The 15,618-nt window shown below is 43.3% G+C and overlaps 1 protein-coding gene across 5 annotated transcripts; it reads right to left on the bottom strand.

Annotated features, from left to right (window-relative positions):
• Positions 1-714: 714 nt before the first annotated feature.
• Positions 715-15,617, bottom strand: LOC114585726 (NXPE family member 2-like). Of its 5 annotated transcripts, none has more exons than XM_028708600.2 (7): positions 13,051-15,617; positions 11,701-11,816; positions 10,754-10,823; positions 8,096-8,792; positions 5,783-5,844; positions 2,875-3,093; positions 715-1,250 (listed from the first exon to the last, which is right to left on the bottom strand). In XM_028708600.2, the coding sequence occupies exons 2-7, from the start codon at positions 11,785-11,787 to the stop codon at positions 715-717; spliced, it is 1,671 nt and encodes a 556-aa protein (XP_028564433.2). In that variant the 5' UTR covers positions 11,788-11,816; positions 13,051-15,617. The 5 variants fall into 5 exon arrangements, with proteins under 5 accessions (XP_028564433.2, XP_028564432.2, XP_077775885.1 ...); XM_028708599.2 differs by having other exon boundaries at positions 11,701-11,865; XM_077919759.1 differs by lacking the exon at positions 13,051-15,617 and having other exon boundaries at positions 8,096-8,788; positions 10,754-11,587; positions 11,701-11,855.
• Between the last annotated feature and the right edge of the window lies 1 nt (position 15,618).

The raw sequence follows: 15,618 nt of genomic DNA on the forward strand, positions 1-15,618 counted from the left end.
GATGATCCTAGGACCTAAAAATCTCTGTTCTCCTTTGTTTGTGATAATGGAACAAATAAAGGATTTGGCTCCAATCAATCCAGAGATTTGCTAACAATTTGCAGAAAGCAAATTGCCCCACTCTAAGATTTGATTTACACTCTCCACTGTGTAATGTCTGTTAAGCATCAGTGGGTCCTCATGAGGACTTTGGACTTGTGTTTCTTTTCATTCACAGAATCTTAGGACTATAGAGTTGGAAAGGATTGTGAGGGTCATCGGGTCCAACCCCCTACAATGCAAGAAACTTTCACACAAATTGTTGCTGTATCATGATAGCGTAGCAACAGCAGTTCATTCTCTGGTACATAATGCAATGACCAGTTCACTAAGTGCTACAGCATGATGTGATCATATTACATCGGGGTAGTTTTGTTTGTTTGTTTTTGAGTAGGAACTCAGGGGAACAGAGTTTTTCTCTTTTTTTGAATTTCTTTTTGTCGTTGTTGCTGGGGGCGGGGCTGGAATTTTTCATGAGGATTGGATGAAGTTTACAAGCAAGTTTAGGTGATACAAGCAAGGCTCTTCTGGGATTCTTATGGAAACCCAATGGGACAAAATCATGCACATGCAACATTTGAAAAAGGGTCTCGTGCATTAAACAAACATACTTGCTGATCCAAAATATGCTGCTCTGTTTAATTAAAGTTTGCACATTAGCTGTGCTTTAGTGTATTAACAAATATGAGTTAGAAACATAACAATTTGATTCCAGACTACGTCTTCTGGTGGGTGACCTTGGTGAGCTTTGTAGGCAATTGCCATGTCCCAGGCATCAATGAAACCAACATTAAGATGCCGAAAAATATCCTTTGTTGCAAGGTATTGGGCATAGCCATGGAAGTTGCTATATAGCTCCTGGTCATCGTCCATTTCCCGGGTAGTCTCTGCTTTGACGATGACCTTTGTATCTGGGCTCCTCAGGAGAAGGTGCTGGATGGCTCCCCGGACGTTGATCATCCTTCGAACGAAGAGCTCAATGGGGAAGGGGCGGAAGTGCTGGCCCAGGGAGATGACAACCACCGTGTCTCTGTTGCCTTCCACCATGTCAATCACTCGAGCAATGTAAGTGTGAGATTTCATTGAGTGCATAAAGAAAGATAAAAAGGGATGCCCATGCCTTCTCCAATGGATTGTAATGTTTTTGGTCATGTCCACAACGACAGAACTCTGGATTATGCTTTGTCCTTGGGTATCAAAGTACGAAAGCGCTAATATGGGAACAGATGCAAAATAAACACAAGTTACATATATATATATATATATATATATATATATATATATATGTAAAATCCTCTGAGAAATCACTGGACTATTTCAAGTGGGGCAAAACAGAAATGGAAAAGGAACAGGACAAGCCAGTTAATTACCGTATTTTTCGCTCTATAAGACGCACCAGACCACAAGACACACCTAGTTTTTGGAGGAGGAAAACAAGAAAAAAAATATTCTGAATCTCAGAAGGCAGAACAGCAAGAGGGATCGCTGTGCAGTGAAAGCAGCAATCCCTCTTGCTGTTCTGGCTTCTGTGATAGCTGCACAGCCTGCATTCGCTCCATAAGACGCACACACATTTCCCCTTACTTTTTAGGAGGGAAAAAGTGAGTCTTATAGAGCAAAAAATACGGTACCTTGTACAAAGTTCTGAATAAAACACTAAAAGATAATCAGGAGACCAGGAATTGAAAAACCAAAACTGATATCAAGTGAAAATAATTTGCAAATATATTGGTCAGAAGCTATAAAACACAGACTTCTTTGTAAATGCTCGCTATGTAGCCCTGCAAGGTCTCATATTCCATTTGCATAGACCTACGTCTAAATAAAGGTCCTCTTGACAAAAACAGATGGATCTGTTGTTGTTGTTTTAAAAAAGTTGCTCCACTTTTACAATGAGAAATATATTGAACCTAATAAAACCACCTTTGCAGACTTGGGTGTCCCCCCACTCCTACTTTTTGCGAGGAAAATTTACTGAGCAAAGATGTTGCTTGTTTAATAGAGAAACAGCCAAAAACATCCACCTGCAGCAAGCCTAGCTCTCTTTCTTAGGCACAACTTACTGCTCTCCCACACACAAGTCCCCCAGAAAAGTTCCTTGCTCTTTGCATAACCTAAATGAGTGAATACAGAACAAGCACATCTGTGTCTACTGTATATCTCTATTTCTCTATCTAGCTATCTATCTATCTGGGGATGTGGGTGGCGCTTTGGTCTAAACCACTGAATCTCTTGGGCTTGCTGATTGGAAGGTTGGCGGTTCGAATCCCCACAATGGGGTGAGCTCCCGTTGCTCTGTCCCAGCTCCTGCCAGCCTAGCAGTTCAAAAGCATACCAGCACAAGCAGATAAATAGGTACCACTGTGATGGGAAGGTAAATGGAGTTCCCGTGCACTCCAGTACTCGTCATGGTGTTCTGTTGTGCCAGAAGCAGTTTTTGTCATGCTGGCTACACGAGCTGGAAAAGTTATCTGTGTACAAACGCCACTTCTCTCAGCCTGAAAGCGGAGATGAGCGCTGCACCCCATAGTTGAATTCGACTGGACTTAACAATCCAGGGGTCCTTTACCTTTTACCTTTACTATCGATTGATCAATCTATCAGCCTATCTATGTATCTATCTATCTATCTATCTATCTATCTATCTATCTATCATCTATCTATCAGTTCACGTGGCTCTTTATAGCCAACACCAAGCTGTACAGAAGTCTTCCTACATTACTATTATTATTATTATTATTATCATTAAATAATAAAGGTTTCTGGGTACATAGAAGTTGATACTGTTAATAGGCCAAATACTACATTGTGGTTTCTTTGGGTGGGAAAACGTACTGCTCACTCTTTTGGAGAGATACTTGATCCATTGCCACACAGTTGAGTCTCCCAGGAGGAAAACCTGCTTTCCCTGTAAGCAAGAGTAAACATTATCCAAGGTGCTGCCATTGAGCACTTTGCAGAAAGCAGGATGCCATTGGTTCTGCCAAACAAAGCCACTGGGAGACGGGGAAGTCATCCCGACTCTGCAGTTCATGTTAGCCATTGTCTTCTTCCCTACCAAAAGGAAAAGAAGAAATGAGAAGATGAAAATAGTATGGAGGATTCTGTTTGAGCTTTAGAAACCCCATCAGTCAACTTGACCAGCTCTGTATTTGGGGGGTTTAACAACTCATGGGAAAGGGGTCCTTGGGGTGGGGGATCCCACCTCTCCCCATATGAATAAACTTGGACTCTGTGATCATCCTCTGTAGCCTAGAAGATGGCAACAAGAGAACGGGCCTTTTTTGTGGGGGCTCCCCACTTGTGGAATGCTCTCCCCAGGGAGGCTCGCCTGGAGCCTTTGAAGGAAAAAGAGAGACCCTCTTGGCCTATGTGTCCATAATGTTGGCTTCTCCCCAGTTAGATTATGATTACAAATGGCATGACCTACTAAGTATAACCCATTTAGCTGTCCACAAGGTGCTTTCAAGAAGCAAAAGTCAAACTGTCCACTTGCAAGGGACCTTGTGGTTGCACATTTCCTGAAAATGCTGGTGCAGATCTTGTGTTTAGAAATTTCCTGGTAGTGTGTGTACTTTTAGGGGGAAGCTATAAATTGTTCAGACTTTGTGGGTGGAGATTTCCTGGCATTTTCAGTAAAGCAATGACCAGGAGGGAAGGAACAAAATAAAATAAAATAATTCCTTCCAGTAGCACCTTAGAGACCAACTAAGTTTGTTATTGGTATCTGAAGAAGTGTGCATGCACACGAAAGCTCATACCAATAACAAACTTAGTTGGTCTCTAAGGTGCTACTGGAAGGAATGTTTTTTGTTTTGTTTTGTTTCGACTATGGCAGACCAGCATGCCTACCTACCTGTAACTAGGAGGGAAGGGACAGTGGCCAAAAGATTCTGGGAATTGAGCCCCATGCATTGAGCCCCAAGGTTTTCTGTTGAGACCTATGCCTATGCTTAATGTCACATGTATGTAACCCATTGTAATCAGGATCAAACGTTTCTCACATGTAACAATGTATTGGAACAGTCTTAAGTATTCACCGTGTGCTCATCAGAGGTGCCCAGATTCTTTGGGTGCTAACCCACTCTGTGCCTTCTGCTATAACCAAATAAACTGCTTTTTGTTTTCCACTCCTGGTGTGATCATTGGCTAAGTTAACCCTGTTTGAATTGGATACTTGTCCACAACACTTTCATCAATTCAATTTACATACTGCCCTTTATCAAAAGATCCCAGGGCTGAGAACAACAATAAAAACACATTAGAGAACATCAATGATAAAAACATAATAAAAAGCATACTGACAGACAGCCTATTAATAAAAGAGTCATCATTGTAACAGTCATCTCCTCCGCTTTCACAGACCATAATTTAATAGCCATAGGCCCGGGTAAAGAGGAATGACCTTTGAGTGTAGACAACTGTAAAAAGGGAAGAGTTGTGTTCATTGCTCCATGCTGTTTCAGAGGCGGATTTAGCGGAGCATGACCTGCATTGGTAAAAAGGTAAAAGTAAAGGACCCCTGGACAGTTAAATCCAGTCAAAGGCAACTATGGGGTTGCGGCGCTCATCTGGCTTTCAGGCCGAGAGAGCCGGCATTTGTCCAAAGTCAACTGTCCTGGTCATGTGGCCAGCATGACTGAACTGCTTCTGGTGCAACAGAACACCGTGACTGAAACCAGAGCGCACGGAAATGCTGTTTACCTACCCACTACAGAGGTACCTATTTATCTACTTGCATTGGCATGCTTTTGAACTGCTAGGTGGGCAGGAGCTGGGACAGAGCAATGGGAGCTCACCCCGTTGCGGGGATTTGAACCACCGACCATCTGATTGGCAAGCCGAAGAGGCTCAGTGGTTTAGACCACAGTACCACCCGCATCCACTGGGCACCGAGCTGAGAGGGCGCTGCAGGGGTCACTGCAAAAATGACTTGGAACAGAGGGCGAGAGGCAGGGGGTGGGATTTTGGTGTCATACAGGGCGCCTCTGAAATGTGAAAGCTCAAAGTCTGTCACTGCGTGTTTCTGCTCTGATCACACCCACCACTGGAATACAACCCTGGAAGGTTATCCAAGAGGTAAGGTGGCCCTCACATTGAAAGGATTGCCCATTTATATGTAATATATGGCAGCCATTGTGGTGGTGTAAGCCTCTTCCTGCTCTCACAGGAAGAGTGAGAGCTGGACCATAAAGCAGGCTGATCGCCGAAGAATTGATGCTTTTGAATTATGGTGCTGGAGGAGACTCTTGAGAGTCCCATGGACTGCAAGAAGATCAAACGCATCCATTCTTAAGGAAATCAGACCTGAGTGCTCACTGGAAGGACAGATCGTGAAGCTGAGGCTCCAATACTTTGGCCACCTCATGAGAAGATAAGACTCGCTGGAAAAGACCCTGATGTTGGGAAAGATGGAGGGCACAAGGAGAAGGGGACGACAGAGGACGAGATGGCTGGATAGTGTTCTCGAAGCTACAAACATGAGCCTGACTAAACTGCGGGAGGCGGTGGAAGACAGGAGTGCCTGGCGTGCTCTGGTCCATGGGGTCACGAAGAGCCGAACACAACTAAACGACTAAACAACAACAACAAGCCTCTTCCTGGCAAGTTGGGAGTATAGGATGGTTCTGCCCATCTCAAGGTATTTGAAGGCTGTGATGTGCTAAAAAATGTATCCCAAATTCCTACGTTCATTATATGTGCCAACAAAACGTTGCATTGAGAACTGGAAGGTCTAACTCACTTCCACAGGATACAACATGGATGCCCACAAATGGATGCAGGATCTCAGCTCCAACGTTGTTCCTTCAAGGGGGAAAAAAGGAAGTCAGCATATATGGAATATTTCCATCATCGATGTTTCCCACTAAATTCTCACATCTAACATGTTGCTGCTGTAAATGGAAGGCGAATCTTAATCTGATTTTGCAAAGCCTTTTGTACATTGTCAGGTTTTTATTGGGTCAAGTAGAAAATGACATTAAAATGGACCTGATAAAAAGAAAGAAATTTGGTTCAATTCACTCCTTGTGCAATGAATGCTTAAGGGAAATATTTATTCTATTACTTGCATTTCCCCTGTAAAGTATTCCGCATTACAGTGGCACCTCGGGTTAAGTACTTAATTCGTTCCGGAGGTCTGTACTTAACCTGAAACTGTTCTTAACCTGAAGCACCACTTTAGCTAATGGGGCCTCCTGCTGCCGCCGCGCCGCCGGAGCATGATTTCTGTTCTCATCCTGAAGCAAAGTTCTTAACCTGAAGCACTATTTCTGGGTTAGCAGAGTCTGTAACCTGAAGCGTATGTAACCTGAAGCGTATGTAACCCGAGATACCACTGTATAATGTACTGTTTTTCTGTCTTTTTATTGGAAGCCTTTCTGAATGCTGCACACCAATATTTTAAATAAATGTAAGTTCTGATTGTGACAAGTATGACTTCTATATTGTTGTAATGTGATTTTTTTTTTTTGCCCCCACAAAAACCCATGCTTTAACGCTGAATTGGAGCAAATGGCAAACCACAAAAATCCAAAATTGCTGGGTTTTTTTGTGCTTCATCTTTAAGGAGCGAGTTTTGTGAGTGAAACTCTGGGACAAAGAGAAGAGCAATCAGACATGGAGCTATAAAGCACAGATCTGTGCCTAGGAAGTGTAGGAAGAAAGGTGAGTGTGGATAAGCCCGATATTGGTGCTCTGAGGATTGTCTGGGTCTGGATCTTAGAGATTAACTAAGATAGAAGTTAACAGAGAACACAGGGTAAAGATGTGCCCACACAACCAACACCACTCCAACAACTGTTCACTTCTATTGCAGAACTTGTCCAATCTTCAGCTGGAAATTAAGCAATTGTTTGCCCCACATAACTGTTGAAAGCCAATATTTTGCAACACAAATGTGTATTTAACTGGTGATGTAACCAACTGCCTTTGTGATGCATGCTGGAGCCTTGGATTCAACAGATGAAACCTTCTTCCCATCTTCTTCCTCAATACTGCAAACAGATTCCAATAATCTTGAGGAACTTGACTCATCATGGTATTGAGCAACCAAGCCGGGAAGAGGATCTATCTTGGGAGAGGAACAGCTTACCCATTTGTAATCATTTCAGCCTGCACAACCCCAGAAGGGGCACGTACACACACATGGGAACAAAATTAGAAGAGGAGGAGGAGTTTGGATTTGATATCCCGCTTTATCACTACCCGAAGGAGTCTCAAAACGGCTAACAATCTCCTTTCCCTTCCTCCCCCACAACAAACACTCTGTGAGGTGAGTGAGGCTGAGAGACCACTACACCACACATCACCCCCCATGTGATGAGGCACCTGAACTGCAGATTGGAACATTGCCCCCCCCCAACTACTCTTCAGCTCTAGAACAGGGCTTCCCAAACTTGGGTCTCCAGCTGCTTATGGACTACAACTCCCATCATCCCTAGCTAGCAGGACCAGTGGTGAGGGATGATGGGAAGTGTAGTCCAAAAACAGCTAGAGACTCAAGTTTGGGAAAACTCTGCTCTAGAATGTCCCCAACCACCCAGGCCAGCCTCCTGAACAGAAAGGAAGACTATAAAAGACTTCTTGTTTGGTCTGTGGCTACACCAAACTGGCTGGATCAGGCCAATGGCTCATCTAGCCCAGCATCTGACAAAAAACCTGCAAGCAGGACATGAACATAAGAGCTCCCTCCCCTCCTGTGGTTTCCAGCATTGCTGACTAGCTGTGGAGGCAGAGCATCGCCACCATGGCTAGTAGCCACCAGTAGCCCTCACCTCCATGAATTTGTCAAATCCCCCTTTAAAGCCATATCCCTAACTCCTATTTTTAGATACTTCTAAAAGACACCGCATTGTACCCGCTTATTCATCATTGACCCTGGGGATTCTGTATGGCTTTCTGACTGCCGACGAGCTCCAGAGAGCAAACACACAGACCCAAACTGTCTCAAAATGAAACATTCACAGAATGAACAGCAGAATTCTTAAAATACCCGGCTGCGAGTTATGAAATGCATTGACAGTTGGCCTTAAGAAGAGACGGGAGAGTGAAATACCTCTTAAAAAGTCTTCGTTCCAAGTCTGTGAGGTAGGATTTGAGTGTTAGTTCAGACTGAAGTTTCACAAGAGCTTCACACGGCACCCTCTTTGGTTTCACACAGTAGAAGGCTTCCTGGTCTCGTTCATCAAGATACTCACATAGATCCGCAGTTGTGCTTCTGACAAAACCACACTTAGTGGAGACGTGTGAGGCCCCATTCAGAAACTTGCCCCTGAAATCCATTTTGTCGTAGCCTCTCTTCCTCGCAGCCCACAGTGCAGAAACTCCTTCGCTGGGGTGGATGAGCAAGATGGAAACTTTGACATCGCCCTCCCAAAATAAAGTGAAATGGACCAGGTACGTCCCATTCCTATAGTCTGTGATGTGCCCAGAAGCTCCAGCCCCAAGACTTGAAGAGTAGATCCTCACTCGTAAGAAGTCTCCTCCATACTTCTTTCTCTCCCCCAAGTAGTTGTACAAATCTAGCCGAACCATCAAGGGGTCTCCAACGCAATAAGAACCCTTTTGGTTTAATATGGTGGCCTTGCTGTTCCTGGCATTTGTGGTGGTCATTATATCTGTGAAAGTGACACTCGGCATCAACTGGTTCAGCTTTCTCAGAATGTCTTTTACTTCTTTGTCGTTCTTTTCCCACTCTCTCCTCATATTCATCAGGATGTCGCTTTTCATGGGCAAAATTCTGTTCCTGCTGTCTTTGATGGAAGAATTTTTGTTTAAAGAATCAAAATACTTTCAAATTATTCAAAAAAGTGATTACAAGTAAACCTGAATGCTAGGAAAATATGGGATTCGTTCATAAAAGTCTAGGAAGCATGGGAAGAAAATCAGTCACATTTTTTTAAAAAAACAATAATATGCTTTGTTTTAATCAAACCCCTACTGGCAAATCTGCCAGGAAAATCTGAAGCATCCCATATTAAATATCTTTTGGATGACAGGGTTAATGATATTACACTGGCCATGGCAAAGTTTCTCTCGGAAGTTGAATCAAGGATCATCATGCTTGAGACAAAACAAAATGACCGCCTCGGTTCCTCTCTCTTTTGTGGTTCGCTGTCTTAACTGTATTTTGTTCTGAAATTGTTTGATGGGTCTTTTGACCACAATAAAGATTTTATTTATTTATACTTTGTTTTAAAATGTATTTTATAATTTTCCCTAATCAATTACTTTAAGTAATGGCTGGTGTGGATATTAATATTGGCATTTTTTACATTACTTTTCAGTAAAGAAAAGGGAAAAAAGAGGCTCCTATAAAAGCTTACAAATACCAATTTAAAATATTTACGTAGCATCCTTCATGTTCTAGATTCTCTTCCCCCTCTGCCTCCATGCTGTCAATGTACGATTACTCTCAGAATAGCAAAAGCTCATATTTTTGGAGGTTTGTCCACACTTCCTCTAGTCCTGCTCCTTTCCTCAGGCAAAATCTGCTCTTTAGTGTTCAATCAGATCAAACAACAATTTGGGTTTCCTCCAGATCAGCGTTTGCTCTGACTGAACACGAAATAGCAGGTTTTCCTGGGAAAGGAGAGGGGTAAGTGGAAAACTGCTCAGACCCATACCTAAAAAGCATGGATCAAGCAGAAAACAACAGCCCCATGCTTTCTAGGCTGTGGTGTAATGTGGGTTGCCAGGGCCACGTGGAGGGGTGGGAGCAAGAGAAACCGAAGGAGTACACATGCACATTCAACGGCTTAACATCATCCATGTCACACAGGAGATCGCAGCCACAGAGATAAGAAAAGAAGAGTTGTTCCATACTCCGGAGAGGTCACTTCCTGGTTCACATAGAGAAGCTGTTTTCAATGGAGCTGAGTGATGGAAGCACACACAGCTGTATTGAGGCAGCTCCAGGTGTTGAAATTTGGCGCCCCTAACAATTTTGCACCTGGGGCAACCGCCCCTATGCCCCCTATGCTACACCACTGTTTCCAGGCATGGAACAAGCAGAAGTGTGGACGAGCCCAGGGCTTCGCAAGCCCATTTGCTCCACTACTTTCACCTGGGAAAACCCATGATTTAGCATTGCATCAGGACAATTGGGAATCGGGTTTTTCTGATAATTGCTGTTTGTTCTGATTTAGCGCTAAAGAACTGGTTTTCCAGGAAGAAAGGCAAACTGCTCAATTTTAGCTGGAAAGAATGGGACAAATGGAAAGCTGTCCAGACCCCTGTGCTTTCTAGGTATGAACAAGTGGAAGTGTGGGCGAGCTCTTAGGCCCCTAGTATACTTCCCTGCTATGCTATGCATCTACCTGTACTATTCCCCCAATACCTGTTCCTGTAAGGATTTTGCTTTCCTGACTCAGTACTGGATTATAACCTAGGAAGATTTCCCTGCTGGTTCTGCCTGCATCTTCCAGGTTGAGATAATGCTTTGCTTTTGAAGCACCCTTCTCTTTCAAGTATAGATGCTGCTGCTGCTTTCACGTCCTTCACTTCTCCCTCGCTCTCATTCTAGTATGTGAGGAGGAAGAGAGCATTCCACCCCACACAGTTGTGAAGCTTTGCGAAACCAGGCTCATCTTTGCCTTTGACAAGCGCCAGCAGCGGCCAGCCTCTGGCGACATAAGGCAAAAGGGAATGGGAGGAGGAGGGAGCAGGGAAAGAGCTGGTAGGGAATAGATATGAGAACTGAAAAAGGCCTCACCAATGTCACCAGCAAAGTGATTGATCTGATTTGATGCATGGCTCATTGTGATACCTCTGAAGATGAGAATCTGGAGCATGCAATGAGAAAGAAAGAATCACAAGCGTTCACAAGGAGAAAACAGAGCAGTAGTAAGGCACAATTCCCAAGCAAAACCTCCATGCGGAAGCATATCTGAATAGCAGGTGCCAGGGTCAAAATATTTTGGGAAGGGCAACTGCCTTGAGCCCCCAACCATACATTTGCGGCCTCCACAACCATCCAGTTGGCTGCAGTTGGTTGATAGTGGACACAGGTTTAAAAAACAATGTTTTTCCACAGGGGGAAAGGCTGCAATAAAAGGTTTCCTGAAAAATAGAGAAACATTTACTCAATGTGAATATTGCATTTAAAATTTCATTCTGCGAAAGTGTCACACCGCAAGAGCCAAACTATTTACTTCTATTTTTAAATGGTCACCAGAGTCCAATCCATGTTGTATTTCAGGGCCATCAGGTGCTAATTAACTAAATGTCTTAACAACAACAACAACAACAACAACAACTTTTTATTTATACCCCACCCATCTGTCTGGGTTTCCCCAGCCACTCTAGGTGGCTGACAACAGAATATTAAAAATACAACAAAACATCAAACATTAAAAGCTTCCCTAAACAGGGCTGCCTTCAGATGTCTTCTGAATGTCAGGTTGTTGTTTATCTCTTTGACATCTGATGGGAGGGCGTTCCACAGGGCGGGCGCCACTACCGAGAAGGCCCTCTGCCTGGTTCCCTGTAACTTGGCTTCTCACAGTGAGGGAACCACCAGAAGGTCCTCGGCGCTGGACCTCAGCATCTGGGCAGAACGATGGGGGTGGAGACACTCCTTCAGGTTTATGTACATACACCATTTTTAAAAAATATATTTATGAATTAGTTTGCGTTATTGAATAAGGTAAGACACTCTACCTGGGTATCAGTTTTGTAGATGTGGACAGTGTAGATGATGAAGAAACTGACTCCAAGCACGAGAGCCAGGAAGGCTGTTGAGGTCATGGTATAAACCAAAGATATTCCTGGCACCTCTGTCAAAAGGCACAGAGAAATTCCTTTTCACCGCCTTTGGTTTCAAACCTGTTGCAACCAAAGGCAAGGGGAGAGTAGTAATACTTTCCAACAGACTATTCTAGAATGTATGTTTTTAAAAAACTCACTGAAAATTCATTTAACCCAGTAGCCTGTAAGTACTGACATCAGAAAATCATCAGTAGAGTAGTAGGAGCTCTCTCTTTTTCTCTCTCTCTTTTCTACTCTGTTGCACTCTTACTGATCTTATTAGGATATGCATTTCTATAATGCAAATAAACCTTTAATAACTGAAAATACTGCTGATTTTCAGATATGAAGATCTCCACCTGGTTGTAGTTCCTGAGTTTTGAATGGATGAATATGCACTCCCTACTTCTCTGAGTTGTAAGAATTCCCATGTTACATATTGAAAATAAGTAAGTAAAATAATAATCATGTTGATAATAATACTTCCAGGGTAGAGATTACCAGCAGATGGCTTCCTTTGGAGAGTATTTGAGCCTTTGGTCCTTAAAAACAAGCAAGCAAGCAAACAAACAAACCTTGCTTGTTTACAAATATATGAATAACACAGGCGGAGACCACTTTCAAACTCCTAGCTAGCCCTCTTTCTGGGTCTATCATTTCCTTGTTCAAAACTGCTTCTGTTGCTGTCTCTCTTTCTCTCATAGTGGGTGAAGGGTGCCCTCTTTTTCATCAAAATTGCTGCCAACCACCTGACCTCACCTCTAACCTCTGATGTTTGATCTCAAGGATGGAAGAAGGCATGATGCTCAGGCAGACCCTTTAAAACACAGACTCTCTGACCATAGGAATCAAAGTACAGTGCTGCACTGGGCTCAAGGACTGGTGAGGGAGCATAATATCCCAGAAGACTACAGAAAGAAATAAGGTGGGAGGGGCATAGGAACCAATGTCTAGAGACTGAGGTCCCTCCCCCCATTTTTTTTATGGGGACAGGCCCCACCAAAGTTGATGGGCATTGACATTCAAATAGTGTGAATGTACCATATAATGAAATGATTTTAGAATGTTGTATTATTTTACTGCTGTTAGCCGCTCTGAGCCTGGCTTCGGCTGGGGGGGGGGCAGGATATAAATAAAATTGATTGATTGATTATGCAGGGTGGGGCTTACCTGCCCCACCCCTCGATATTTTATTCTTCCACCTGGGGATGGAAGAATCTTAGCAAATTTGAGACACCGTGTGGAAAAATGCTATGTGTGTACCTGTACATTCTTTGCCCTTTGTTTTTTTTAAAAAAAGGTTTCTGCGGCCTCCGTTGATGTAGAGTAACACCCTCAAAGTCCAAAGCCTTGAACTCTTTATATGTTTCAGGCCTGTTTGACAGTGGCAACTTGGCAACAGATTCTGCAAGAGGAATAGCGCTGCTTTGAGTATTTATAGGGGCCTGGATCAGAGAACTCCATTTTGATTGGTCAAGGGAATGGCAGGCTCTGATTAGCTGGAAGTTCTGGTTGGTGAATAAAGGGTAGTTAATTGTCAGTTGCGGAAAACAAACGTCAGTTCGGAAAGTCGGTTGGGAAAGTCAGTTGATGGGGGAAGTGTGAGGCAGTGGCGTAGCGTGGGGGTGCAGGGGGGGCCGGCTGCACCGGGCGCAACATCTGGGGTTAGGGCAAATCCATGGGTTAGGGGGCGCAAATCCACAGGTTAGGGGGCGCAAATCCACGGGTTAGGGGGCGCAAATTACTTGCCTTGCCCCGGGTGCTGACAACCCACGCTACGCCGCTGGTGTGAGGCAAAGATTTGAGAAGACTGAGGGGTTAGGGTCAATAGTGGAGAGCTGAGGTCTGAATATTAAGCTACTCACCCCAAGTGTGTTAGCAATACAGTGGTACCTCAGGTTACATACGCTTCAGGTTACACACTCTGCTAACCCAGAAATAGTGCTTCAGGTTAAGAAGTTTGCTTCAGGATAAGAACAGAAATCGGACTCCGGCGGCGCAGCAGCAGCAGGAGGCCCCATTAGCTAAAGTGGTGCTTCAGGTTAAGAACAGTTTCAGGTTAAGAACGGCCCTCCGGAATGAATTAAGTACTTAACCTGAGGTACCACTGTACTTGGCTGGTGAAGAACTGAAGAAGGAAGCCAGTGGTTGGGTTAGGATAAGATTGTTGCCCTGACTAAAGGTCTCGCCAGAAGACGCAGGCCTTGAAAAATCAGCTAAACTGTCAAAGTTAGCCAGAAACACAAATGGGTCAGTTCTGGGGGCAGAGTATGATTGTCCCTAGTAGCAAAACCAGGTTGCGGGTGAATTTGGCTGGTGTGGAGATTTAGTGAAATTGGCCTGAGGCAAAAGCCACCAAAAGGTTGGCATTACTGCTCAAGTGTCTCTTGAGTCTTTGGAAACTACCAACAAGCACATGAAAGAACCCATTGTCAATATCAATATTCCCTTATGTACATAAGGAAATTTAATGTGGACAGCTTTATTCCATAGTTCATGCTGTCTCCATGCCCAAGCCTATTCAACCAAGTTACAAGGCAACTTTATTCACTCTTCTAATTCGTTTTGATGCTTTCTGCATATCAACTTTGAACATAATAATTTATTATTTGTACCCCGCCCATCTGGCTGGGTTTCCCCAGCCACTCTGGGCGGCTTCCAATACAGATTAAAAATACATTAAAATATCATACATTAAAAACTTCCCCAAATGCCTTCCTAGCTCAGAAGGTGTTACCTACAAATGGGTGGAACCCTGGGATCACTTACTTTAGTCGATAATGGGGCTATCCCATGTCACAGCTAAATTCCTAGAATCCTGGCACTGGAAGATCTAGTACCAGGATCAGGCTGACATAACCTATCTGCTAAAACAGCACATTCTTTTTGTGCTACTCAACCCACCTATTCTATAAGCTACAACAGAATGCTTTAAAACAACAACTCCAAACTTCAGCAGGTGGAGAAGACCTTGTGGGTACCAAGGAAGACGTATATGGGTGACACACTGGCAATCCCTGCCTTAGTTTGAGGTACCTCTTAGAGACATGTGTAAAAAAAGGGAGGTGATGATTTCTCCTGGAGGAGGTTTAGCAAAGGTTATTCCACACCCCTTCTGTTCCACGGAGATCTTTTTCCAGCACATTCTGCACACACTCATCCAGTTTTGCAGAGAGTCCGTAATACATATTATCAAACAGCTGGTTGGATAATAGAGAGCTTCAAGGTCCAGGCCATTGATTTTATTTTTATTTATTTAATAAAATTTGTAAGTCGCTTCCTTGACAGAAGGCAACTGAGTGACAATCTAAAACTTTCTTTATATATGCAGATAAAAACAAACATGAAAAACAAGTTAGCACAATTTTTAAAAATATAAATAAAACAGTTGTTACACATATATGAAAATTACATGCCTTGGTAGGCTTGCGGAAACAAAAACAATTGCTGAAACCAATACAGAAAAGAACCCGACGAAGATCAATGGGAAGGGAGTTCCAAAGAGTAGTGCACATATTAGTAAAAATAACATACAAAACGCATTATATTCGGGAAAGTTGCTTGCAAGAATGTGTATATTGGTCAAAACTGCATACAGAAACATGTTTAATAGGAGAAATCTGCACTAATATGCTGGTGGTGATTCGTGAGGATACCTTAAAAAAAATAAAAATCTAATTGTAGAGGAAATGTAGGTAACTGAATTTAAGAAACTTGGAAACTTGGAAAGCCAAAGCTGACAGATTTCTCTATCCTGAAATCCAAGCCATATTTCTGACAAGGTAGCTTCTGGACACACAGACAAGGGCCAGGCACCGGGTTTAACTGAAT

Source organism: Podarcis muralis, chromosome 15 (genome assembly GCF_964188315.1).
Source record: "Podarcis muralis chromosome 15, rPodMur119.hap1.1, whole genome shotgun sequence".
Classification (NCBI taxonomy): Eukaryota; Metazoa; Chordata; class Lepidosauria; order Squamata; family Lacertidae; genus Podarcis; species Podarcis muralis.

What these genes read in the sequence shown, in the direction of transcription:
- LOC114585726 (XM_028708600.2), bottom strand. Translation starts at nt 11,787, where the DNA reads ATGACCTCAACAGCCTTCCTGGCTCTCGTGCTTGGAGTCAGTTTCTTC. An exon ending in TCTACAAAACTGATACCCAG is followed by an intron (nt 10,824 to 11,700) that starts GTAGAGTGTCTT and finishes TGCATGCTCCAG; the next exon opens with ATTCTCATCTTCAGAGGTAT. An exon ending in TCACTTTGCTGGTGACATTG is followed by an intron (nt 8,793 to 10,753) that starts GTGAGGCCTTTT and finishes CTTCCATCAAAG; the next exon opens with ACAGCAGGAACAGAATTTTG.